Consider the following 26631-nt stretch of genomic DNA (forward strand, 5'->3'; position numbering starts at 1 on the left):
CCCCCTTGGCTGTGCTGAGGCTGGAGGGTGGCTTGGCCCATCCAGGAAAGGCAGGTGCTTATGGGGATTCCTGATGTGAATAATAAGTGTTCATACCCATCCAAAACTCTGAGTAGATCCCTCCTGCATTGCCTGTCAGGTTCTTTCACCTCATTCCTGGAGCAGCTGCCACTCAGACAGTTGTCCTGTGCTCCATCCAGGCACCTTTCCTGGGGCTTCTCTCCTTGCCTGAGCTGAACCCCTGTAGGATGAGAGAAGGAGGACGATTTTCCATGACTTTAAATCACTCCTGAATATCATATTCCAGAATCCCACTTGGCCCTGCAGGCAGCAGCATATTCCAGAGCAATAAAAGAGGTTACACAGTTGCTTATAAAATATATGAGGCATTGCTGGAGGTTTCACCGAGAGCTGCCTGTGAGCTCTGTCCCTGTGAGCTGCCAGGTCCTTTAATTAAGAACATTAATTTTTTCCTGCTCTTGGAGTCCTCAGTGCTTCACTTTTCCCAGGGTCAGCTGGAAGGGCAAAGAGTGGATGTGTTTTACATGGAGAAGCAGGACGTGAGCTGGGCACTAACTTTTGGATGCTGTTTTGGGAAGATGCTGCTCAGCCAGGTATTTAACCTTGGTCCAGGTGATGACCCTACCTGGGATCACCTCCTTCCCTGCTGTTGCTGTTCAGTCTAAGGGAAGCTCTCCAACAGACACAGTGTGTGAAATACCAGGTTTTGGTACCTGGATGCTCTTCTGATGATGATGATGAGCATCAGCCTGGCCCTGAGTGGGTCTGGCATCGCCATCAGGTGGCCACAGCACACCAGAGCCTGGAACCAAGAGCTGGTAAATGCAAAAATCTGCTTCCATTTGACATCCTGCCTCTGAGAACATCCCTGCCAGCCCAGGGGCTGGGGGTATTTAACCCTTGAGTGGTTGGAGCTGACAGATGGGTGTCTTGACAGTGGCTTCCCTTGGCTTCGCGCCAGACCTTCCCCTGGGGTCTGCACCAGTGCAAGGTCTGATGCCTCAGGAATAAATGGGGCATTTATCCACCATGCCCAGCTATGACCAGGTGCAGTAACCAGACCAGGAGCAGCATTCCAGGGGCATTGACAGGAGAATAAATCTCCATCCGTGACCAGCACAGCTGGCTCCAGCCCTGCACAGCCCCTGGCCTGCCCCAGGAGGGGGGATGAACCAGGCACAGGGTTTTATTTATTGTTGTGATTTCCCCCCCAGCAGGAGCAGCTGCTGCCATAATCCTCCCCATCAGCCGGGCTGCCCAGCTCTGAGCAAACACGGCAGGGGGGTGGTTGCTTTGCTGGCTGCCCTCTGTGAACGGCAGGTCCTGCTCCTGCTGCAGGGTGACAGCCACCCGTGGTGGCCCTGGGGCTGGCCCTCGAGCACACCCCGTGGCCACGGTGACCCATGACTGGCCCGTGTGTGGCCACCTCCCTCTGCCATGGCTGGGGGTGATCTCACGTGCCCCCCAGGCCAGTGGATCCCAAAACTAGGGGCTGAACTGCTGTGCAGTCAGGATGGGGAGACTGAGGCAGGGGGTTGCCAAGAGGAGAGCTTGGAAAAGCTCTGCCTGGCAGGGCTGTGTGGGATCCAGATGCTTTTTGCTTGGGGTCACGTCCTGGTAACACTTTCTTAAGCTCGGTTTCAGGTTGTGGTGCAGAGGTGAGTGCACAGCTCTGCCCGTGCAGCTCTGGCAAGGGTGAGGATGAGGATGGCTCAGGCACTGCTGACCGTGGCTCCACAGCACGCCTGGCTGGCTCATCCCTGCATTAGCCACGTTTTCTGTGACCTAGAAAACTCCAGCTGGCGCACACGAACCACTGTGCTCCTTATTTTAGAATTAACCTAAAAACTATAGAGAAAGATTAAACTGGCATAAGCTCCCTCTACATTGGACTGACCATCACAAAAAATAACCAGCCTTGTTCCTTCTCTGGAGTCACATTAGGGCTCCGAGGGGCTGTAGCAGCTGCCACTTTCCCCACTGTCCATCCTGAGCTTGGTGAAGGGCTCATGCTGCTGAACACAGACTTGGGCTTGTATTGTTCTGGGTCTGGTCTAACCCAAAGGTCATATTTATGATTGGGACATGCTGATGAAATGGTTCTGACCTGTCAAACAGAAACACCCCACTGCAAACAGGAGTTTAGACTTGTTTGCAGCTCTGTGGTTATTCTGAGCAATTAGTCCATGAAGAAGTCTGGAGGAATTGGGGCCCTCTTTAAAACTGAGAAACTGGTTTTATATTTGGGGGAAGGAGAGGAATGCTGCTGGAGATGGACTAATACTGGAACAAGTGAACCCCTCTGCTCCTATTCAAACCCTTCCCAAACTGGAGGAATTTGGATGCAGGCTGAGTACCACAGTGTGTTCAGTGGGAAGAGCAGAGGTGTGGGATGGGTGGGAGGCAGTGGGGGGCACTTTCTAAGGTCACGTTGCTGCTGGATGGTAAAAGCCCTCCAAAACATGGTCCCCGGGCTGCTCAGGGCTCTGTAGGGGTGGGTGATGCTGCCTGAGGGACCACAGTGCTGCCGGGACCCCAATCCCTCCCAACCACCAGGCAAACCCCGACTCCACCCCGACTTCTGCTTCTCCGAGATACCAGAATGAGGCCCTTCAGGAGAACTTGTGTATCCTGCCCGAACAAGCCCTAATTCCAGAGGCGAGTCCTGAGCAGGAGGAGCAATAAACCTTTGAGCTCTTGGGTCTGGCTTAGGAAACGCGTAAATTAATTTTAATTCTGCTCTTAAAGTGTAGCTGCTGGGAACTGCGGCAGGAGGGTCAGATGGTGCCTTTCCTCACCGTGTTTGCTCTCTGGCATCCAGCTGACGACTCCAGCCAGCGCCGAGCAAGCCCGGGAGGCTGCGAGTCCCCCTGGCCCCAGCTGGGCTGTTTGTTCTCTGCTGGGCACTGAGCCGGGGAGAAAAGCAGCATTTTCCTCCCTGTTTTGAATTTCTCCTCTCTGCTGGACTCTTTGTCTTGGCTGAGGAGCAGCTGAGCCACGAGAAGGGGTACGAAGGAGCCCCTCTTCCCCTTCCTCCCGGACTGGCTCCGCTCGCCTCCGGTTGCTGGTTAATATTTTTTGCAGCAGGGGCAGAAGGGACGGAAGAGGAGGAGGAGGAGGAGAGCATCGGAGGAAGGCAGGGGCCCCACGGCCATCGCGGCAGGGAAAGCCAGCCCAAGTGAGCCTCGCTGGTGAGTGGATCCTGGTGGGAATGCGCCGTGGGCTGTCTGGGAAACTCCTGCGGTGTCACGGGATTTCTGAGTGGGAGTTTGCAGCTTGGCTGGGCTCTGGAGGGACTGGGGGGGGATAGTGAGTGTTTTGGAGGCCACGTGGCAGCAAGTTGGAGGTCTCAATGGGGTGATCTCTGGGGCAGCCCCTGGCCATGGCTTGTGTGGGAGTAGGACAGTGCTGGCCTTTGAGACCCCGCTGCACGCCCTTTGTGCACCCAAACCCATGTGCTGGGAGTGATTCCTGAGTCATGTCCTCAGCCAGGACCTACATGCAGGGTCTGCAGGGGTTGTGGTATCTGCAGGCAGGGTCTGTCCCCGGTTCCACCCCCAGCAGCCATTGCACCACCCTCTGATAGTGAGCAAACCTGGCGCCTTCATTGTGGCCAAACAGCTCCTGAATTCCAGGGGGGGGAAAAAGGTGGTTTCTGAAGGCATGAGCAAGCACAGGGTTGATGTGCCTGTGCCTGTGCCCCTTTTTTAAGGGGAGGGCCCTCCAAAGGTTATTTGGGAGCTGCACACACGCGGACTGGGATCCCATTTCCCAGGGGATGTGCCCCAGGGCTCGTTTAGCCCCTGCTCAGCACCCAGAGATGCTGCTCCCACTGAAGCGGTGGAGAGCCAAGCAGCCAGGCTGGCTGGGGATCCCTACCCATGCCAGAGAGATGATTTTGGGATCTGCAGGTGGAGATGTCCTACGTGAGCTGTGCCTTGCGGGCAGCTGCCCCCCGCCTGCCAGCCCCATGGAGGAGCCCCCGGCCCTTCAGCAGCGCCACGGGACCCACGGCCAAGAAGAGTGTCCCGTACCAGAAGACCCTGAAGGAGGAAGGCCCCGGGAGTGGGGAGCCCAGCCGGCCCCCACCATCCTCAGCCGAGGTGGTGGTGGTCGGGGGGGGCAGCCTGGGCTGCCAGACCACCTATCACCTGACCAAACTGGGGGTCACCAACGTCGTGCTGCTGGAGAGGGACCGCCTGACCTCGGGCACCACTTGGCACACGGCTGGTGAGTGGGTGGGTACAGCACAGGTGCTCCCGGGGGTGGGCACTGGGATGCTCCTGATTTGGGATGTGCCATTGTCCTTGGAGTGAATCCATTTCGTAAGCTGCATCTGGATGTGCTGGAGGGTTTGGGCTTTAAATGTGGAGAATTTCAGTATTTCTATTTTTCCTTTTCTGTTGAGCATCCCCCCAATTTTTTTTATTTTTTTTTTTAAGATTCACATGGCCACAGGAAAAGGAAACATTTATTTTTCCACAGGTATTTTTTTACCTTCTTTAAACCACTTTTCTTTGGCAGGGAAGAGGAGCTATACACGCTCTTTTGTGTTTTGTCACTTTTGGGGTCGTCCACTCCTTTTTCCCATTCATTTAACGCCCAAGGAAAACAGAAGCCGATGGTTTGTAGCGCTCCCACGTATCCACGAGATGGAGCAAGAGCCCCGCAGGGTGACGTGGGACACGCGTGGGATCACGGGGCTCCCTCTGCATTCCCACTCCGGGTGATGGAGGGGTGACAGAGCGCCTGTCCCACCCGTGGGCTGTGTGTGTGTGTCCCCAGGTCTCCTGTGGCAGCTGCGCCCCAGTGATGTGGAGGTGGAGCTGCTGGCGCACACACGGGATGTGGTCAGCCGGGATCTGCCGGCGGAGACGGGGCTGCACACGGGCTGGGTGGAGAATGGGGGGCTCTTCATCGCCTCCAACAAGCAGCGTCTGGACGAGTACAAAAGGCTCATGTCGGTAGGGAGAAGCCCCTCTGTGTGTCCCCCAGCTGAGTGGGCTGCAGGAGGTGGCATTTATTTGGGAGTGGGGCTGGGGGTCCCCAGGTCTCTGATCCATCCCTCACTGCCTTCCCACCCAGAGAGCTGCGAGTGGCCTGGGCAGCCTCCTGACTTCCATAAATCTGGCAAAATGCTCCAAAGTCAGCAAAATTAAATCTAGCCATGATTTTTGACCACTCAGGTAGTGGCAGCATCATTTTTCCAGCTGCACAGTATGGGGCCATATTCCCTGAAATCTGAGCAGACCATCCCACCCCACACTGGGCTTAGGGTTTGCTTTGGTGCAGCAGTTGCCTCACCAGGGAGATGAACACGTCCTGGGGGTCTCCTCCTCCTCCTCCAGCAGCAAGTGATGAGCAAAGCTTTTGTTTCCTGCTTCAGCCCCTGATTTTCTTGTCCATTGGCAGCTGGGGAAGGTGTATGGTGTGGAGTCCTATGTCCTGACCCCATCACAGACCAAGGACCTGTACCCACTGATGAACATTGATGACCTGTATGGCACCCTGTACGTCCCCAAGGATGGCACCATGGATCCAGCTGGGACCTGCTCAACTCTTGCCAGAGCAGCAACTGCCAGAGGAGCTACGGTAGTTCTTAATTAGTAATTGCTCATTAATGCCTATTGATTCTGGGAGGAGATTTCATCTCCTCCTTCTCCATCTCCTTTCCCAGCAAGGCAGAACTGCTCCTGCAGAATCAGATCTTTCCCAAGAAGAATGTTGTCATGCTGGTTGAGTCACAGTGACAAAACTGGCACAGATTTCCTGAACCGTGAGGTCCAGGAAAAATATAGGGTGGAAAAAAGAACTTTAGGAGCAAGACAAGGCACCCAAGGCAGGGAGATGGCCATTGACAGAGCACTTCTCAGAGTAATTTTTTCCCCTAATTTGGGGGCTGGGTGTCAGGTGAGGTGGATTGTCCCAGTGCCCTTGTGACCCTGCTGCCCTTCCTGTGCCACCAGATCATTGAGAACTGCCCAGTCACCGGCATCCAGATCAGAGCTGATGATTTCGGGGTGAAGAGGGTGTGTGCAGTGGAGACAGCCCACGGGACCATCCAGACTCCCTGCGTGGTGAACTGTGCAGGTACAGGGCACAAGGCAGGGGGGAAGCTGTGGGATGGGGGCTGTGGCCGCAGGGCACAGCTGACTTTGCGTCCTGTGAGCCGGAGGGTCTGCAGCAGTCCTTATCTCCTTGTCTGGGTGGGCTGCAGGACAGCTTTCTGAGGGGTGTGGAGGACAGGTCGGGGCTCAGCGGGGGTTGCTCTCTCGGCAGGTGTGTGGGCACGAGCCCTGGGCCGGCTGGCCGGTGTGCACGTGCCGCTGGTGGGGATGCACCACGCCTACGTGGTGACCGAGCGCATCGAGGGCATCCAGGTCAGTGCTGCAGGTCGGCTCCTCTGCTCTGGGGGGCAGTGCTGGTGAGGCAGGAATGACCCCTTTTCCTGGGACTCCCAGACCTGTGGGACCACCCTCTGTTCCTGCCTTCAGCGTGGGCACGTGCCGCCAGGTTGGGCTCTGCACTTGGGGAGATGCACACCTAGCAGGGCTGTCAGACCACTTTGAACAGAGTCAGAGTTAATATTTAACGATGTTACTACCAGCAAGATACTTCTTTTTTTCTTTTTTTTTTTTTTTCCCCTCAGTAGAATTGTTATAGGATCTCTGCTGTGCTTGGTGTCTGATAGCAGATTCATAAAGATCCTGAACACTTTCTGAACAAGCCCCAGTCCCAGCAGACAGAGGTGTAGCTCTCCAAGCATTTCTAAACTGTCCCAAAAAATCTGTTCCTGCCATTCGGCTACGGAGAATTTCTCAGGAGTTGAAGGAGGCTTCATTGTCTCAGGCACCAGCGCTTTGAGGGTGACACATTAATTAGTTTCCATCCCACTGACACAGTCTGTGTCTGACCTTTCAGCACGAGGTGCCTCATTGTAAAAAGTGCTGTCCGTGATTACATTTCTATCCCAGTAACTCCACTGCGCTGTGCTCAGAAAGAAAGACTTCTCAGAGAAGAGGCTGCAGCTTGCAGACCTTGGTGCCTCTTGTTCAATCCACCTAATTCCACTTGTCAACATGGATTGCAGTAGGCCCTACAGCAGTACTTCCATGTTATCTAAATGTTTCTCCATCCATTATTCAAGAGAACAAATCCCTCATTCTTCGCGCACCGCTGCCCACGTGTTGAGCTGCTGCCTCCTCCTGCAGAGGCAGGTGGTGGAGGAGTGATGTTTTCTGAGCTAGGATCAACCACGGGGGCTGCTCTGGCTCCCCCAAGCACCCCCAGTGCTGCTCATGTATCTGCACAAGCCACTTTGCCTGTGGTTTCACCAGCTTTGCTGGAGCTGAGCCGGGTGCCTTCCTCTTGGGGCAACACGGGCACCCAAATTTCAGGGCTGAGGAAACACCCAGGGAGTCATTGCTGCTCCCATCCTTGGCAGGTCACTGTCCTGGACCTCCACCTCGTGTAGGGGTGTCCTCATTGTTCTCAGTCTCCTCTCACCCCTCTGCTCCCTCTCCCTGTTTTTCAGAACATGCCGAACGTTCGCGATCACGACGCCTCGGTCTATCTGCGTCTCCAAGGCGATGCCCTTTCCGTGGGTGGATATGAGTCAAACCCCATCTTCTGGGAGGAGGTGAGCAGTGCCAGGAGGTTTTCTGGGGGAAACAAGGCAGGTTTCCAGGGAACCCACCTCAGAGGGATGGGCACAGGCATGAGGGCCTCAGCCCCTGGATTCTGTGGGTACCAACCTCTGTGGGGCTGGTGGGCAAAGCATGGGAGAGCATCTTCCCTTTGGGTCTGTCTGTGGCACAGACAGGCAATGCAGAGGCAACAGGAATGAGATTAAAAGGCTGGGCTGGGGCGATTCAGAGGCCACTGTGCAGTCCCTGCCCTGTGCATTATCCCTTTATCCAGGTGCAGGTGCCAGAGCTGAGGAGTTCTTACAGCAGCAGCTGTACTCTATTCTGTGTCCTGATTCCTGTTTCCCACTTTCAGGTATCTGAAAAATTTGCTTTTGGCCTGTTTGATCTGGATTGGGATGTTTTCATGCAACACATCGAAGGTGCCATCAACAGAGTACCAGTGCTGGAGAAAACGGGCATTAAATCCACTGTCTGTGGGCCAGGTAACACGGCTGTGGTGGCACCATAGTGGCTGGGTTCCACCCAGGATCTTGCTGGAGGCAAAGGGAAACTTCATAACATGGGAAAAAGGAAAACTCTCTGAAGGCAGAGAAAGTGCTGGTGGTCTGGCTGCAGTGGTGTCATCTTCCAAGGGGTGGCATTCCAGGCTTAGCCTGGGTAGAGAAATAGAATCATAGACTTACAGATGGATCTTTAAAGATCTTGTAGTTCCAAACTCCCTGCCATGAGCAGGGACAGCTTCCACTGGATTAGGTTGCTCCAAGCCCTGTCCAACCTGACCTTGAACACTTCCAGAGACAGGACAGCCACAGCTTCTCCGGGCAACCTGTGCCAGAGCTCACCACCCTTATTGTAAATAACTCCTTTCTTATAATTTCTTATAATCTTATAGATGTCTTATAATCTTGTAGATTTCTTAAAACCTAAATTGACCCTCTCTTAGTTTAAAACAATTTCTCTGGAGAACTTTTTGCCTTGGTCCAATCTGGGTGTGAATAGCACAGATTTACAGCCAATGTTGTGGCCAGTGGACTGGAAAATTGAGGGGCAGATTTTTTTCAAGCAGTGACCATTGTTTTACCAAATCTTATCTTATAGAATTATTTTTCTACTTTGTTCTGGGCGAATGACATTAGATTCACCTAGATTTACATCCTAGGCTGTCTGGTGTGGAGTTAAAGGCCATAGTATTGCTACAGTGGCAGCTGGAGGTGATGCCAGCCATTGAACTCGAGACCTGCACACTTGGTTTGGCCTTAAAATCCACCATATGCTGAAAAAGAAACTGTAATAAAGCTCTTTTTGCTGAGGCACTTAAAAGGAAACCCTTGAGGCCTTTATGGTTGTACAAGGGGAAAGTAGGGCATGTCTCCTGCCCCGTGGCTGATCAAACATGATGTGTACAAGGTGGAGACCTTGGCCCTAGGTCCAGTGGTTTGATTACACTGCAGTGTGAGCAGAGCTGGTGGAGACCTGGCTTCTGGTAGATGAATGTCTATCCTTTGTAGTACAGTAATGTCATTTCCAAAGGGTCAGTGTTCCTCCTTTTCTCCTTCTTGATTTAAACCAGCAGTTTGTGACAGCTGAGTCACGCTGGGCTGAAGCAAACAGCCAAGGCTTGTCCTCTCTGCTGTGGGTAACTGTGCCAAGGGAGCCCTCACTGTCTGTCCCAGGGCAAAGTCAGCAGGGCTGGAAGGAAGGGGAGGTGCTTTGGGTGTTGCTCCATTGAGTTTTAACCTGGTGTATCAGTACAGGGATATTGGCACATGAGGAGCTGCTCTGGTGACAGTGGAAATATTGTGGCTCTGCTCTTGCCTTCTCCAGTGATCATGGGAAACAAGCTGGGCATTGCTGAGGGGGGAAGGACCAGACTGAACTCCGTCTTCCCCCTCTGCTTTCACGTGGGTGGATGAACCACCATAAAATAGGGAGGAGGATTGTACCCCTCTGTCAAGGGTGCTTTGCTGTCCTCCCTAGTGAGGACTTGCATAGAGATTGTGGCTGATGGCCCCGTGGAATAGAATTGGCAGCAGGAGACATCATTAGCACAGGAGTCTGGGGAGACAGCAGCAGCAGTCCCTCAGCTCAACAAAGTAGCTGAAAGTCATGGAATTTCCCAGCAGAACTCAATGAAGGTGAAATACAGTCATCATGAAACGTGGCTCAGACTTTGAAAAGGCAACAAACAGATCAGTGCAGCCCCCTTGACTGGGGGACTGGGAGAAAGAAAGAGCCCTCACAGTGCCTCATGCAACTTCTTTTGGGGGATTCATTTTGTTTCCCAAATTTTCAGTCTACTCCCAAGCTGGGAAGTGCTTGATATTGATCCAGTTCTGGCCCCACTGATCTGCCTGGGAGCAGGATGAGATCAGCACTGGAAGCTGCAGGAAACCTGCTCCTAAAGTGTGTGATGTGTCCCCAAAAGCCTGTCCTGACCTCACTGGCACATCCCCTCTGTCTTGCAGAGTCGTTCACAGCCGACCACAAGCCGCTCATGGGAGAAGCTCCAGAAGTCCGAGGGTTCTTCCTTGGCTGTGGCTTCAACAGCGCTGGTAAGAGAGACCCAAAGGAATCACACCTTGGGCATCATATCCCAGGCAGAGCCTGGCACCCACAGCTGTGCTTGGCCTTCTGGCCTCATCTGTATCCTCACCTCTTCCCCCAGGGATGATGCTGGGAGGCGGCTGTGGGAGGGAACTGGCTCACTGGATCATCCATGGGCGGCCGGAGAAGGACATGTATGGCTATGACATCAGGCAAGTCACCCTGTCTGTCACCCCTCATCCTTGGGTGATCCTTGGGGACAGTTTCAAGGCAGGACTGGCTGCTGGCATCGGGAGTGGGTGTCCTGGCAGCATCTGTGCCACCGCCTGTGTCCCTCCAAGGAACTGGAATCAATTACACGCAATGGCTTTAATGAATTTACACGTGGGGTTTATCTCATTTGCCTCATTCCACTTCTACACAAACAGCTTCCATCAGGCACAAGGAGATGGAGGTGATGGGGAAGGACGGGCTAATTACGTTTGGGTTTTGTTGTTGTTCAATTAGTGCCATGCCTAATCCTCTAACTTAATAATCGGGGGGGGGGATGATTTCAACAGCAGAAAGATTGGCTTTGCCCCCCTCTGCAGCACCACACGGGCTGAGAGTTTTAACTGTGCAGATGTTGGCTCAGTAATTGCTTTTGACTTGCTTGATTATCTCTGATTGGGTGTGGGCTTTCTTACAGGGCTGTTAGTGACAGCAACCACCTTGTCGGGGACAAAGCTTTGAAAATGCTGTTGCTTTAGTGGTAAAGCTGTAAGTGCCCCACTGACTCAGGCAGGGGCAGTGGGGTATTGGGGCCTGCAGAGATCAGTGGGAGATGCCTCCAGCTCCCTTCCTTTACCAGCTGGGCTAGGGATGGGGATGGAGTGATGGAGAAATCCCCAGGCTGGACAGGCACTGGGTTGGCACCACCAGAGCCCTTTCAGGGTGACCCCAGCCCCACTTAGAGCAGCTGAGGGCTTTCCATCCCTTGCATCTGGATGGAGCATCCCCCATATCCCATCTGCCCTGTCATCAAGCTGTCAGTCCCATTTTTTTTTCCTTTGGGTGATGATTACTAAGCTCCTCTTTAAATAACTCCCTTTTCTGCACATTTCAATATTTATCCTCTCAAAACACTCGCTTGTAAATATTTCATCTGGCAGCTGTTGCCCGTTTGCTGCTGTCAAAAATTCAGCATGTTGGAGAAGGGGCTGGGGCTGATGGGACAACCAGGGGTGCCAGTGACATGCCATGTGTCACCTTCTGCTTGTTCCCTGCCAGCAGAAAAGGCAGCTGCCCTCACAGAGAGCCCATGGCTGCTTTTGGGGAGCATCACTTGCATTGCTTGCAGAGCTCAGCCCTGGTGCCCTTCCTCTCCTCTGAAGCCGGGCAGTGGGGAGGGAAGCTCAAAGTATCATTTTAAAAGACCCTAGAAATGACATTTTGTGTTGCCTTTCATCCCCTACCTGCCTCCTTTTTTCCAGCCCCAGGAAAGGTGCCATAGTGCCCAGGGCTGCTCTCCATGAGTTATAGGTCTCTGGTAATAACAACCTGAGCATGTGCTGAGCTGGCACATTCCTTCAAGGAGCTTTTCTGTTTGAAAGATGAAAATATGTCAAATGAATTTAAAATTATTCGGGTTTTATTTGTATTTCAGCCTGGGGAGAATTGGATGAAAAATGTAAAGAATGTCCAGGACTCATTCCCTCATTGGGCTGCATTTGAACCCAGAGTGTGCTCTGAGGCTGGGGGGGCAGAATTCACCTCAAGTTTCATTTTTTTTTATTATTTCCCCCCTCCAGAAGGGATGTATTCTGCTCCTAGTTGCTCTGGGGTAGGGCTGGGAGCTGGATAGGGGCGCTGGCTCTCCTGGCCAGCACTGTGGCATGGCCAGCACCAGACCCTGCTTGGTTCCTCTGCTCTTCTACCTCTGGAACTGGTGCAGGAAATAGCAATTTTACACCTCAGCAGCTGCATCCACATCAGGGTCTGGTCAAGAGGAGGCACCCCAGGAGCTGGTGGGCCCATTGGGACGCTGCTCTCTCCCTGCCTTCCAGGAGGTTCCACCACTCCCTCACCGACAACAACCACTGGATCCGGGAGCGGAGCCACGAGTCCTATGCCAAGAACTACTCTGTCGTCTTCCCCCATGACGAGCCACTGGCAGGACGCAACATGAGGAAGGACCCCCTGCACGAGGTGAGGACATTTTGCCGTGTGAGGAGCAATGGGAGACCCTCACAGCATCCTTGCAGCAAAAAAAAGAGGTCACGAGGAGTGGCTGCAGCTGTATCGCTCCCCAGAGCATCGTGCTGCATCCATGCTCCCATCCATCCATCCTGGGGAGATCCCTGCCAATCCCAAAGCTCACTGAGTGTACACTGTGAGGGTGCTGGGGCCATGGACAGTTTAATGGTAGAGATGCCAAGCTTTCCTTTAATATTTAATTTGGCAAAATGGCTTAAGAGCTCGGTGATGACCACTGGGCAAGGGAGAAGTGAAGAGAAGAGTTCAGAGGCTGAGTCAATTCACTGCCAGCCCAGCTCGGGGGCAGCTGCCAGGGATGAGGGTGCCAAATGCTCACAAGAATGAATCTCCTGCTGCTGCTCACCGTGTCCTGCAGCAGCAGGACCTATCACCTCAGCAGCAGCTCTCTCCAAAACAGAAGCCAGGACATGAGGAGGGATGTGGGAAGAGTGGGGAGCAGCTGTGCCTCTGCAGAGGTGGTTTTGCCTGTACCCTCTAAGTGGTTTTACTCCCTGGAGCCACCAGCCAGAGCTCTCCCCAGCTCCTACCTTTGCCAGCCACTTCCTTGCACAAAGCTCTGTAGGTGAGCACCCTTTAGATGTAGCACTTGCGAGAAAAACCCAGTTTCCAGCATTTTGCAGCACCAGCAGCATCCAAGCCACTGCAGCTCAGAGCCCCTGAAATCACTCAGCACCCCCGGGGCACTTGGAGTGACTCAGCATCAGTATCTTGTTCCACCACATCTCCACCAACCTCAGTCCCTCAGCCACATTTCCCAAGCCCATTTCTGCCTGTCTCTGATTCATATCACACTATCCCTCTTCCAATGGAGAGCAGAGGCTCAAGCAGTAAAACAGACATCCCTGCCCTCCAGCCCCCGGTGTTTGGTTGACAGCTTGGTTGTTTTCTGTCACTGAGGATGCAATTTATTTTTTAATAGCTTGTCTAATAAGCAATGCCCATTTGACTGACAGCCTGGTATTTATCCATGCAGCTCCAGAACATGTGCTGTGTTTTATAAATAGGCACTGAATCATTTCTGAAATGTTCAACAAAATCTATTCTTTTCTGAACAGAGGCCCCAAACAAAAATATCTTAATGGATCCCTAATTAATTATGTGCAGAGAGATTTTCCTGAGACCACAGAGGAGGAATGAGAAGGTTGCTGTATAAATCTTAAATGTTATTATATAATTAGTCTGTGAACATCAGGGGGAATCTTGCTCTGTGGATGTAGCATCTCTCAGTCAGTAATTTGGGCACCGTAGCAAAGGTTTTTGGGGGTGCACAGCTGGGCTGCTCAAATGCTGCCTCTTGACTACCCTTGAGGCAAATATCCTTCTTTGGGGGGGGGGATAAAAATCAGCCAATTTGCAGGTAAGTTTGCCACTGTTTTAAAAGACAAACTGCAGTGCTGATTTTGGCTCTGGCAGCCAAAGGGGTCAGAAGTCTGATCTGGAGCACGAACCTGCACCTGAGGAGGGCAGTCTGGACATTGCTCAAAAAGCAGTGAAAAGGCTTTTTTAAAGACCATTTGTTCCCATTTCTCTGGTGTAGGAGCTGCTGCGACAGGGCTGCGTTTTCCAGGAGCGGCACGGCTGGGAGAGGCCGGGCTGGTTCAACCCTGGGGGAGCAGCCCCGGTAAGCATGGCACGTGTTTTGGGGGGTGTTGAGCTTAGAGGGTGCCAGCTGTGCCCAGAGCACGTAGGATGCATCCTGTGTGTGTGTGTGCAGAGTGTGTGATATGCTGCAGCAGTTGCATGTCCCCAAAAAGGATCTATAAGAACTTTCAGGCTATAATTCACTGTAACAGCAAAAAGAGGGAGATCTGTGTGTGCATGTTGTGTCTGTCTGCCTGTCCCTCTGCAACAGGCAGCATCTGCCTGCAGTGCCCCCAAACAACAGGTACTGATATATTGATGAAAGCAGTGGGCAGGGATGCTGGGGTGGGGAGCATCTCCATGGGCAGGGATGCCAGGGAGGGGACCCATCACCACAGCCACGTCCCCCATGGACCCACTCCTCTCCTGGAGTGGGGTGAGTATGACTAGGAGAGCCTTGGCTTTGGCCTCACATCATCTTCCTCGCTGTCCCCATCCTCCCACTTCTTCCCCCAGGTCCTGGATTACGATTACTACGGTGCCTACGACCGGGAGCGCCACAGGGATTACACCTACAACCGGCTGCTGGGGGACGAGTACACCTTCGACTTCCCCCCTCACCACGACGTTGTGAGTCCAGGGCTGGCAGCCCCGCCTTTCCCCTGGCCACATCTGGAAGTGGGTCGGTCAGAGGCAGCAGAACCTGCTTTGGGTGGAGTTGGTGAGGTTCAGAGGGAGGGGAGGCAGCAAGCTTCGCCTAAAACTGGGGAAAAACATTCCTGCTCAGAAACAGGAATTAAGCTGCTGCTTTCCTAAATGAAACTGCTGATAGCAGCTTGGGGGGGGAAAAAAATCAATTTGATAAAATTTGTTATTAATTACAACTGTCACTGCGTTAGTGAGGTAAGGAATGGGACTGAGCAGACAGGATCGCTTGTCAGGCTTGGTCCATTTAACACTTGATTTTTTCAGGAATGTTTTGAATTTGTACAGCCTTCAAAGGCACCAGACAAGTGTCCTGCTATCATTTCCCATTACATAAATGCTTTAATTTGTGCTTCCCTTTGTGAGGTGAGAGCAAGGCTCAGCTTCAGCGCTGTGTTTGCTTTAATTTTAGATCAAGAATGAATGCTTAACGTGCAGAAATGCCCTGGCTCTCTTTGACATGTCTTATTTTGGGAAATTCTACTTGGTTGGACCTGAAGCTACAAAAGCAGCGAACTGGCTGTTCAGTGCTGACGTGAGCAAAGCACCAGGTACCTCGTTTCAGCTGCATGCCAGGGAAATCCCACCCCAGAAAACCCCATGGGGGCCTAAACTGGCTTTTATTTTGAATACTGCTTTTGCAGAGGATGTGGGAAGTGTGTGGGAAAGTCTGCTTTCCCTGTCTTCACAAGACTGGATTCTGTTTTTTTGTACAGAGTCTCAGTGCTCTGAGCTGGGGTGGCCAGGCAGGGGTATCTGGCCCTCTGGGTCCAGCTGTGGATCACAGCTGGACACGTGATGGGTACTGGAGTAAATCAAGCACAATCCTCACCAGCTGTGGTTTGCTGTTCCCTTCTCCGGGGCTGGGAGGCAAGTTATGGCTTTTTCAAGGATGAAGGTCCAGCTCCTCACACAGCAAAGAGGAAAAATCATAGTTCCTGGTGCTGGGATACCCCAGGATCCATCAGGGCACAGTCAGGCAGTGGCAGATGATGGAACAATGGGGACAAACCTTCCTGCTACCCAGCTCCCTCTGCCAGGGCTGGCTGATGGGCAGCAGTGCCCGTGTCCTTCCCACAGGCTCCACCGTGTACACCTGCATGCTGAACAAGCAGGGGGGTGTGGAGAGCGACCTGACTGTCAGCAGAATCAGCCCCAGGGACCCGGCCTCCCCCCTGGCCCCTGCCTTTGAAGGTAAAAGCTCTGAGCATGGGGGTGCTGGAGGTGGGAGCGTTTCTGCGGGCACTGGCTGGGTTCACCTTCCCGCAGCTCAGCTCCCAGCCTCTCCCACTGCATTTTCCACCCAAAGATCTTTCCAGTCCCAGGAAGCCATGGTGACAGGTTTGTTCCAGCGTTTCCTCCATCCCTGCCACGCTGGAGGGGCTGCAGGCATGGGGGTTATTGCATTTTCCTAATGACAGCCACCTGGCTTTTTCCACCTCTGTCCTTTGGTCCCTGTAACCTGATTATCACTCCTGTCCCCAGGGCCCTGCACTGCTCATCGGTGTTATTGGGTTTGTCCAGCCCTGGCTGGCAGCTCTGACCTCTGTCCGAGTCCTTATCAGCTGCAATAAAGAGGAATTGAAAGGGAGCAGAGCAGCCCAGAGGGCAGAAATGGCATTAGGCAGCCGAGGAGGAGGCTGAGTTTGGCTCTGGCAACACAGCCAAGCTCCGGGGCTGCCACCAGACAGGGGTGTGCACTTGTGCCCCCAGAGCCCTGTCCCCACACTGTGTCACCTTCAGATGTGCTGAGGGGCCAAGCTCACCCCCTTTGCCCCAGCAGCATGGGGTGCCAGTGAGATCTGGGAGAATCCTCCTTCCCTCTCGTCTGGGGCACTCACAGGGGAAGGAGGGTGATGGGAAGTGGATGGCAGAGCTGTGGGGTTTGTCGGGCAATGGAGGAGTTTAATCACAGCAAAGTCTTTTTTTTTCCAGTTACAGTAGGTGGCTGCACTTATTATCATTATGACAGATTATCAAAGAGCAATTTTGTAGTGGCAGGAAAGACAGAGGGAAGATTGATTACATATTAATCAGCTCTCAAACACCATCCTTGGGGATTTTTCCACCCAGGATTAGCAACGAGATGAAATTCCTCCTTGTGCACAGTACAGCCCCTGCACTGGTTATGGCTGGGTCACTGTAGCATTCCCTGCTTCCACCTGTGGCTCCCATTTCCCTCCACACTTAAGGGTCTGTTCTGTACAGGGACAAAAATGCAAGTGATTTTGCTCTTGGTCTCTAGGGAAAAGGAGGTTTTTTCCCTTCCTGTGATGTTCACACACACACAGGCTCCTCCAGATTTCAAACAGCTTTTTATACATTTTCTTCTTTTGGGTTTTGATGGCTTTCGCTGTGCTGAGCCCCACAAAAGGCAGTAAAGCCCTCCCTTGCCCCAGAACCATTTAACCCCCCTGCTCTTGGCAGCCCACGCTGGTCTGTGCATGCTGGAGAGGCTCAGGGTTCCATCTCAGGCTCTGGAAAGCAAAACCAGCCTGGACCTGAGCTGGACATCACCCTCAGGCAAATGCTCTTGACCCTGAAAGGCTGCTGGGGGGTGTCTTCCAGGGGATGGATACTACCTGGCTGTCGGTGGGGCCGTGGCCCAGCACAACTGGTCCCACATCACCTCTGTGCTGCAGGACATGAAACTCCAGTGCAAACTCCTCGACTGCTCGGAGGAGCTGGGCATGATGAGCATCCAGGGCCCTCTGAGGTGAGCGTGGGGAGAACCTGACCATGGAGGAATGCAGGGAGGGATGGGAGAAGGGATGTGTGGATGGAGGGAGGGAGGGATGTCTCAGATACAGGTCCCCGTGTTGGGCAGGGCTAGGTGTGATCCCCATGACAATGATCTGGCTGGAGTAATGTTCCATTTTCTGGGAAATTAAATTTCTTTTGAGGCTCTGACAGCATTGCACATCACCCACATCAGCTCCTCCTTGGAGCGAGAAGTCTGTCTTGCCAACAGGATGAGAGAGCAAGTTTTAGGGATAACCTTGTGTCCTTTCAGCTGTGTCCTTTCACCACACCCACTTTGCTGTTTCCCCACAGCCGCGTCGTCCTCCAAGAAGTGCTGGACACCGACCTCAGCAACGAGGCCTTCCCCTTCTCCACCCACAAAATCACCACGGCTGCAGGATGCACGGTAGGACGGAGCCCTTGAGCACCCCAGGAGCTCTGTGCTCTGAAGTGACCACCCACCAGCCTGTGCAGCCAAGCATAGAATCACAAGCTGGTTTGGTTTGGAAAGGACACTAAAGCCCATTTCATTCCAACCTCCCTGCTGTGAGCAGGGACACCTTCCACTAGACCAGCTTGCTCCAAGCCCTGTCCAACCTGGCCTTGATGGGATGGGACATCCATACTTTCTCTGGGCAACCCATTGCAGTCTCTCAACATTCCCTGCTAGGGAACCCGTCTGCCTCCACATTATTGCAGGGAGATTTTGTTGCATTTTTTGTTGGAAAAGGCCAAAATCCAGTGTGGGAGCAGGATGTTTCCCTCCCTGACTGCCTGCCAGGTGCCAGCCTCCTCTCCCAACCCTCCCAGTGGTGTCACAGCCTGGGCTGAGCTTGGGGAAGGGACATGGTGACTCATGGCTTTGCAGCGATGGCAGAGGAACAAGAGATGCCTCCCATGGATTAGGGTGAGCACTGGTGATGAGATTTCCCTGACACTCCAGACACTTTCCATTTCCCCCTAATCATAAAATAGAAAAAGGGATGATTTAATGTAAAGCATGTCAGGTACTGGCAATAAGGGCTGGACAGCCCAGGAAGCTGCTGTGTTTGATCACAGGAGAAGTCTGACAGCCTTAAGCTTCCTGTACAAGTACAGATGATCCTGCATTGGCCCAGACTTCAGGACTCACTTCAGCTGTGATGAGAAAAGTGCAGAATTGGTGCTGCTCCATGCTAATGCCTCTGGTGAAGTCCCTCGGTGCCGCAGCGAGGGGAGTGATGGTGACGAGCAGCAGCTCTGCCTGGCTTGGGTGCCTGGTAGGGACCCATGGGTGGGGGTTCTCAGCAAGCTGCTGGAGATGCACCTTGCCCAGGTGGGCAGCCTAGCACCTCTACCAGGCCCTGCAACCATGGGTGGTGTCACTTGGAGGTGTCGAGGGAGGAAGGCTCAACCTAAAGTGTTTTGGTGCCGACTGTGTTGCAAAGAAGTGGAGCCTGGGGGTTTGCTGGGAGGTTTCACAGTACTGTTTGCCTGGTTGGACTCCTGCATCTCACCTGGTGCAGTGAGAAAAGCACCTTAAATCCCTCTGCCACCTCACCCAGTGCATCAACAGTTATCCCTGAGGAAGGAGGTGATGGCAGCTCTTTGGGGAGTTCTGTCATGTGTGAGGCTGCTGATTGAGCCTGCTTGAAACACCCTAAATAGAAGAGTTGGTGACCACCAAGTAACATTTTGTCAAAAGAGAAATGTCCTGGGAAAACCTGCTGCTGGCAAGTTTAGATATCAGGGAAAAGCTTTTGCTACGTTTCCCAAGAAGCTCTGCCTTCACACTGATGTTTATCCCATATGAAATATTCCTTTTGTTGCAAAAACACCCTTTGGAAGAGAAGGTCGAATTTGTACCCCATCCTTCCCATGGGAAATCTGGGCAAGCTCTGTTCCCAGGGCATCCCTTTCCCTCTGGAGGAGCAGGATGCCAGGAGGGACCATGCTGAGCTCTCACTCTGGCTCTCATGCCTGTGCCTGATGGGGGATGAAGGAGGTGAAGGTGCAGCAGTAAATCTTGTAAAAGGCAGCAGGAAAGCTGGGAGCTGGAGGTAGGTTGGATATTAGTGAAATTGGGTTAAGCCACGTGCGGCCACTTTTCATTCAGAATTAGAGTGGCTTTAATTCGACTGCAGCTGGCTGCTGAAGGGATTGCTGCTAAATCAAATTAGGGCTTCCTGATTTGTGAGCAAGAGCCTGGCCAGGGTTTAGGGTGGTTTAACTGAGTCACAGATTTTGCCCAAGTCATATTAGTCCTCCAAACCATCAGTACCAGTGTGCCCTGGGCTGGGGTGTCAAAAATGCACAGTGAGTCCAGTGTCCCTCTGGGAGGAGAACAGTGGCCTGAGGGACTCCAAAGCCAATTCATTGATGCAGGTTGTCCAAAATTTTGAATTTTAGTCCCCACTGACGAGTTATAATCCTCCCTACATCCTCCCTTGTCATGGCTGTAGCAAGCTGATATCATCTCATAATAATCTCCTTATCCCCTGGGAAAGGTGTGTAAATGTTCCTGCCTCCAAGGGTGTGATTAGTTTATTTGCATTTCACTTCAAGTTTATAAAAAAGTAATCCAGTCCCTTGAGGAAAAAATGACTGGTAGAAATTTTGTATCTTCTTTTGAGACTAAATTGTCTGACTGTCAGAACTGGGCTGGGCTGGGGGGGAGACTCCCTTCCTGCTGCCAGGGCCACTCTTTGGGAGGTCTCCTTTGGTCCCCACTGAACAATGAACACCAGGGTCTCCATCCCACACCAAAATTAGAGTGGGAGGATTCCTCAGGACAGCAGGCTGAAGCCTTTGCTGATATTATCACCTTCCAGGGGGATTAAACTGAACCCAACATCTTTAAAAAGTTATTGCTGAGATTTTCATGCATTAACTCAGTAGTTGAACAAAATCAGCTGGAGTGAAAGGAGAGTTCCAGCAGAGTTAATGACTCTGGAAATTACCTACTGGTTTGTGAGTTTATATATAGCATCTCTCATTGTATTGAACAGCAGAGAAAGGTCCCCCTTTGAATTTCACTGCTGGATACAGGGTAAAGTTCAGGTTTTCATTTTCTAGAATGCTTTTGAATTGCTGCTCAAAAACCCAGGAGTTGATGCTATTCCATAGCTCCGGCTGCTATCTAACAGAAAAACCTGTTCCTAGGGGAATTCAACAGAAAGCCACAGGAGCAGCTGAGCCCAGCCCTTGGCATCACCCATTGGCCTCTGTGGTGGGATGTGGATCCTGCCCAGGGTACACAAGTGTGGGGGCAACCTCAACCCCTGCCTGTGCAAAGCTGATGACTGGCACCCCAGTTTTCCAAGGTGTTTTCTGTGGAGCACAGCTCGTGCTGGGATGCTTGCTCACCCGGAGCAGCAGTGGTTTGAGGGGAAGTTTCTCCCAGGAGTAACTTGCTCTTGATAGTTAAGTGCACTTTAGTCGCAGTTGCAGGCAGGGTTAATGAGCCGGGAAGTTGCCTGTCAGTCCCCAGAGCATCTCCTGCTGCAGTGGAGATGGAAGCTGGCTGCAGCAGCTTGATCTCTGGCTGTTCCCTAATTAGATGACACTTTTGTGTAGAAGAAAAAGCTTCTCTGCACCCCTTGTGTGTGTGCACCTGAAGAAGTGATTGCCAGCCTTTGTTACTCTCTGCAGGGACCAAGGGAGTGCTGGCTCCCAGCACGGCTCGTTTGGGAGAAGGCTCAAAATAAGTTCCCAATATCTATGGGTTCCTTCCTTCTCTCCACTCCTATTGTAAAGGTTAAGGCTTCTTACAAGCTGCCTTAAACTCTACTTGAGGGCATTATTTTTGCAGGGGGATATTAGGGGAAGCAGGAATGGATTTGGGTGCCCTCTGGCCATTCTGGCAGCCGAGAACCCAGGCACCCCTTTGGCACTTCTGCCCATTTTGAGCAGCAGCTGCTGTTGTCTGTTGTTGTTTGTACCCAGGATTAGACAGCACAGCTGGGACCAGCTCTGGTTGTAGTAAGAGCTTCAGCAAATGGCAAAATGCAGCTTCTGCCCCAATGACACTCGGAGCCAGCACGGGCAAGCCAGTCCCAAGGCTGTGGAGTGTGTCCAGCCAACAAACCTGCCTGGAATTCTCTTCCAAGGTGAAAACTGCTTTGTTAGGACTGACAGCTCACGATCTGTGGTGCAACTCTGGAGTTGATCTGTCTCTCAGAGCCGACTATGCATTTGCAGTTGATGTGCATACAAAGGGATGAACCAGAGGGGTTGTGTGGGGGAGGAAGTGAAGAAATACAATGGGATGAATCAGAGGGAAACACAGCTCAGACTCAAGGGCTGTCTGCAGGGAAGATGCCTGAATCAGGGTGGCCCCAACTGGCCTGGAAAGCTTTGGGAATGTAAACCGTTTCATAAGGACAACAAGAAGATGCAGGCAAGCTTGCCTGGGTAAGAAGCTGGGGGAACATGGGCAGGGCAGTCCCAGCATGGTCTGTTCTTCCCGTGAGAGTGCAAGCAGGCTCCATCTCCAAGGATAAGGTTTCCCCAGAGAAGCACCGAGTCCCCTCTGCTGATCTGCTCATTCCTCTTTGGAGCTTCATGCATTCAGTGTGGAGCTAATTTGGCAGCACTGCTTTAGGGCACAGCCTCCATGGGGGAAAACCTGAACATCTCCCTGGGGTGAGTGGGATGTGGGTTGGGCCACTGGGCTCAACCCCTGCCTGGGAGCCTTTGGGTGCCTCTGCTGTGAGAGCACCATCCGAAGTCGGGAAATCCCTGGGGGACAGCAGCCATGAAGTGCCCCAAAGCAGGACAGTCCTGCTGGGGACCGACTTTCCCACCTCAGTGGATCAGCAGAGGGAGACAAAAGCTCGGCTGGAGCTGGAGCATCACATTTAACCCCAGCTGGGCTGCCTGCAACAGCCCTGCAATCAGTGGCCAGGGGGTGCTGCCAGAGCCACCTCTGCCCACTGTCCATTCCTCCTGGGCACTGACAGTAGCTGGGCTTGAGGTGCTGCCTTGGGCTGTGTGCAGATGAGAAATTCAGTCTGACTCTGCCTTAGAAAGAGCACAGAACTGCCCTCCACCACGAGGTGCCCGCAGGGTGCCCAGGCAAGCCGGCTTTCCCCCCAACACGGGCGTACGTGGCTCTGCAGCCTCTCCCACCCTGCACAGCCCGGCTCCATCTCAGGGATGTTTGGCCTCTTGCGTTTACAGGTCCGTGCCATGAGGTTGTCGTTCGTGGGCGAGATGGGCTGGGAGCTGCATGTGCCCAAGGCAGACTGTGTGAAGGTTTACCGGGCGGTGATGCAGGCGGGGGCCCGGCACGGCATCACCAACGCTGGCTACAGAGCCATCGACAGCCTCAGCATCGAGAAAGGTGCCTTGCTCTCCTTACAGCAGCACTCACTGCTTTTCCTCCAGCCAGGGGACCAGGGCAAAGAGCTTTTCCCCAGCTTCAAGGGCGGGTTAGTGGTGCAGAGATGCTACCGGTCCCCGTGCTGTGTGCTGTGATTTCCTCAATATCGGCTCCTCTCAAGGGTGCTTTGTGTAGGGCCAAGTGAATGGAGGGTAAACAGGGGTGTCCAGGAGGCAGAGGTAATGTCTCGGCCTCCTCATGCTGCTCACCCTGGCAGAGATCACCTGGTTGACCCCTGCTTGCTCCCTGCAGGGTACAGGCACTGGCACGCGGACCTGCGCACCGACGATACCCCGCTAGAAGCCGGCTTAGCCTTCACCTGCAAGCTCAAGTCCAGCGTCCCCTTCCTGGGCCGGGAGGCTGTGGAGGCCCAGAAGGCCAAGGGCATCTTCCGCCGCCTTGTCTGCTTCACCACAGATGAGTGAGTACCACTGCTGAGTAACACTGCCGGCTCCAGTGCCAGCAGCCACTCCAGGACCAGCACCCTCCCCATCCCCATCCCCTGTCTGTACACACACAGGTAGTACACAGACACACACACAGACACACACACAGAGACACACAGGTGGTACAGACACACACACACACACACACACACACACACACACACGTGGAGCTCGGTTACGAGCCAGCTCAGCTGTTTTCCATGCTCTAATTCCATCTCTAATTTAAATCCCACTGCAAATTCCCTGTTGGATGCTTTAATGGGAGCTGGAAACGGTGTGACAGGGAGTGGGTTGGTCTTGTTTCACCCAGAGCAGCGGGAGGTTGTGCAAAGTGGGCTGGAGGGGCTTCGCCAGTGCCTGGGTTGAGCACAGGGACGTTCATGGACCTGTGGGCAATGGGAGTCCTGGTACATGGACTGGTCTGGGGTAGAGGTGGAGTCTGGTCTCCCCAAACTCCTCTGGCCTGTGGGGGACTGATGTGGGGCTGTGCTGATGGCAGCTCTGCCTTTCCCTCGCAGGAGGGTGCCGATGTTCGGCCTGGAGGCGGTCTGGAGGGATGGCAAGGTGGTCGGCCACATCCGTCGGGCAGACTTTGGATTTGCCATTGACAAAACCATCGCCTACGGCTACATCCGTGACCCTGAGGGGGGCCCAGTGAGTACAGACCCTCTGGGGATGGCTGTGCCTCCTTCCCCAGGGGGCTTATGGGGGGAACATAGCGCTGGTTTGGTTTGAAGACAGAGGTACAAACCCGTTGCTGTATCTGGGATGTGACATGGGGCAGCAGCTCCTTTGTGCTTCCCCCATGGAGGCTGGAGTGTGAGGATGTCATTGGAGGGTGAGGGATGTCACTGGAGAGTGAGGGATGTCACGGCTTGGTGGCAAGGTCAGTCTCACCTGCTGTCACTCTGTGAGGTCCCAGCAACGCTCTCTGGCCCCAGCACTGCCTCGGATGTTAATTGCAACAGAATATTTAATTGTAGTAGTGAATTAACTTGTGTTATAGGGAGCAATGTCCAATAGGAGCAGAGCAGGCTCTTAATTAAGCCTGGGAGACTCCTGGAGAGTCAATCAGTTGCCCTAATTAACAGTGTGCTGTAGTCAGAGACCAAGGAACCCGTGTGGGGATGGAGGGTTTGGGGAGACCCTCTCTGTGCCAACTGTGAGCAGTGCATATGCTTGTGCTTTCATCCTCTTGCTTGCCTTGGCTTTTAATCCTGCATCAGTGCAAGAGTCCCAGCTCAAGTGGCTTTGTGGTCCAGCTGCCCCTGGGAACCCCCTTTTCTCCCCATGGTTAATGTTGTTCCTTTCCCCTTTCCTTTCCCGCCCCCTTTTTCCTTTTCGCTGTATAACTCCGCAAGTGAAAAAAAAAAAAAAGCTAAAAATTTCAAATACTGACCAATTTTTTTTTTTTAACAGAGTGCTTTCAACATCTATTTTCCTTCTCTCTGTGCATCCTCTTGGAATGGCAGGGCTGGGTTTTCTGCGGAGAGCAGATCTGGGGGGGGGGGTTGGGATCTTGCCCAGGGATGGAGCTTGGATGCTGGCCGGGGGCTGGTGCCCTGCAGCACCTAACTAGGATTTCTCCATGGCTCTGCCCCACAGGTCTCACTGGATTTCGTGAAGAGTGGCAGCTACGAGCTGGAGCGGATGGGAGTGACCTACCCCGCCCGAGCACACACCAAGTCCCCGTTCGACCCCGACAACAAGCGCGTGAAGGGCTTTTACTGAGCAGGTCTGCGGGCGCTGGATGGGGAGAGGGAAGAGCCCATTAGGAGCTGCCAGCAGAATTCCTGGCCCCCAGGTGCCTCAGCTTGCTCCGAGGTCAGCTGGAAGAGCCGGGAAACCACCTGCAGTGAACTTATCAAGCAAATTCGGGTCAAATTAGAAGGGAGAAGAGGAAGAGATTCTAAAAATTCCAAAGACTCTGTTGCTCTGTTTCCCAAGCGAAGCAGTGCCACTGCAGCAATAATTCTTTTCCATGGGTTAATTGGCCTGAAAACAGTGTTTTGCCTGACTGCATATGAAGTGGTTTCAGTTTTGGACTTCGCTGAAAACTCTTTCCCCCAAAATGTAGTTTCGCACTGCCTGGAAATGAATTTTTTTAAAATAACTCTGCTGTTAATACAGCTGTAGCCTCCAAACCTGGGGAGCCTCTGATCCCTTGCTGTGTCTGTCCTCACTCCAGTGGGTGTCACCTCCTTTTGGCTGTGCCCTGGGGACCTCGAGCTGGGTGGGAACACTCGTGGGGGCTATGGAGGGAAGGGGCTGAGGCACAGGGCCATTGCCCAGGTTCGTCCTGGGGATGCTCTGCCTGCTGCAGGGTTTTTCTCTGCCAGTACTGTTTGTGCTTGTGTGTCATAGAATCATGAGTCCCAGACTGGTTTGGGTTGGAAAGGACTTTAAAGATCCCTGCCATGGGCAGGGGACACCTTCCACTATCCCAGGTTGCTCCAAACCCTTCCAGCCTGGCCTTGGACACTTCCAGGGATGGGGCAGCCACAACCTCTGGGCTGCTCCCGACACAGGCAGGACCAGCCCAGCTCTGTGGTGTAAATGGGCAACCAGGGCACCAACACCTTGTCCCCACCCTCTGGCAGCAGATCCCTCCTGCTCTGCTGGCATCTTCCCAAAGGTCACCTTGGAGGTGGCTCCTTTCAGCTCCCCACAGGGGGGAGGCCTGCAGAGGCTGAGCCATGTGCTGCCAGCCCCACAGCCCCCGGCAGCACAGAGCCAGGCTCGGAGGCATCAGGGAAGGTTTTCCATCACACACACACACATCCCATGAACCCCTCGCTGCCAAAGGGAAGGGTCAGTGACTTCCAGCCCATCCCCACAATTATCCTTTCCTCTGGTCCCCTCGCTGGGCACAGCAAGGGCCTGAGCCCTGCTGAAGCTTTCACCCGCCTGAAGAAACAATCTCACTCCATGCTCTTCCCTTTCTTTCCCTTGACTAGGTTTGCTTGGTGCATACCCTCTTTAGAGCTGATTTTAATTCCTTAACCTCTTGCCACAAGCGCTACGGGCAAGAGCGTGAACTCTGAAAAGGCTTTGGTTTTACTGAAAACATGAAAAAACAAGATTGAGATGAATTTTTCTCTTGAATAGGAGCTGATTGCCCTCCCTGTGGCAGGAGGAGGGCAGAGGAGGGGGTGGCCACAAGTCCTGTCCTGAGGGAACGAGCATGCTGCCTCCCTGCCAAGCCAGGGATCCACTCTGTGCATGGAAGATCATGTTTTGCTTTAAAAAGGCCTTTCCAATGTGCAGTGCTCTGTCCCTTACACTCAAGGTGGCTGGGAGGGTGAATTTTGGGGGCCACCTGCCC

General features: G+C 53.2%; 1 protein-coding gene across 3 annotated transcripts; it reads left to right on the plus strand.

Moving 5' to 3' along the window:
• The first annotated feature begins 2831 nt into the window (after positions 1-2831).
• Positions 2832-25454, plus strand: SARDH (sarcosine dehydrogenase). 3 transcript variants are annotated; one of them, XM_027650354.1, is made up of 22 exons: positions 2832-3028; positions 3106-3212; positions 3933-4251; positions 4807-4985; positions 5434-5613; positions 5988-6111; positions 6301-6401; positions 7556-7660; positions 8023-8152; positions 10136-10222; positions 10336-10426; positions 12260-12401; positions 14008-14091; positions 14568-14681; positions 15169-15307; positions 15837-15950; positions 17325-17472; positions 17811-17904; positions 22659-22821; positions 23113-23281; positions 23825-23960; positions 24912-25454. In XM_027650354.1, exons 3-22 carry the CDS (start codon positions 3939-3941, stop codon positions 25035-25037), a joined length of 2739 nt encoding a protein of 912 aa, XP_027506155.1. In that variant the 5' UTR covers positions 2832-3028; positions 3106-3212; positions 3933-3938; the 3' UTR covers positions 25038-25454. The 3 variants fall into 3 exon arrangements, with proteins under 3 accessions (XP_027506155.1, XP_027506156.1, XP_027506154.1); XM_027650355.1 differs by having other exon boundaries at positions 3109-3212; XM_027650353.1 differs by having other exon boundaries at positions 2832-3212.
• Positions 25455-26631: the final 1177 nt, after the last annotated feature.

The sequence above is a fragment of the Corapipo altera genome, unplaced genomic scaffold (assembly GCF_003945725.1).
Source record: "Corapipo altera isolate COAL_440 unplaced genomic scaffold, ASM394572v1 268, whole genome shotgun sequence".
NCBI lineage: Eukaryota > Metazoa > Chordata > Aves > Passeriformes > Pipridae > Corapipo > Corapipo altera.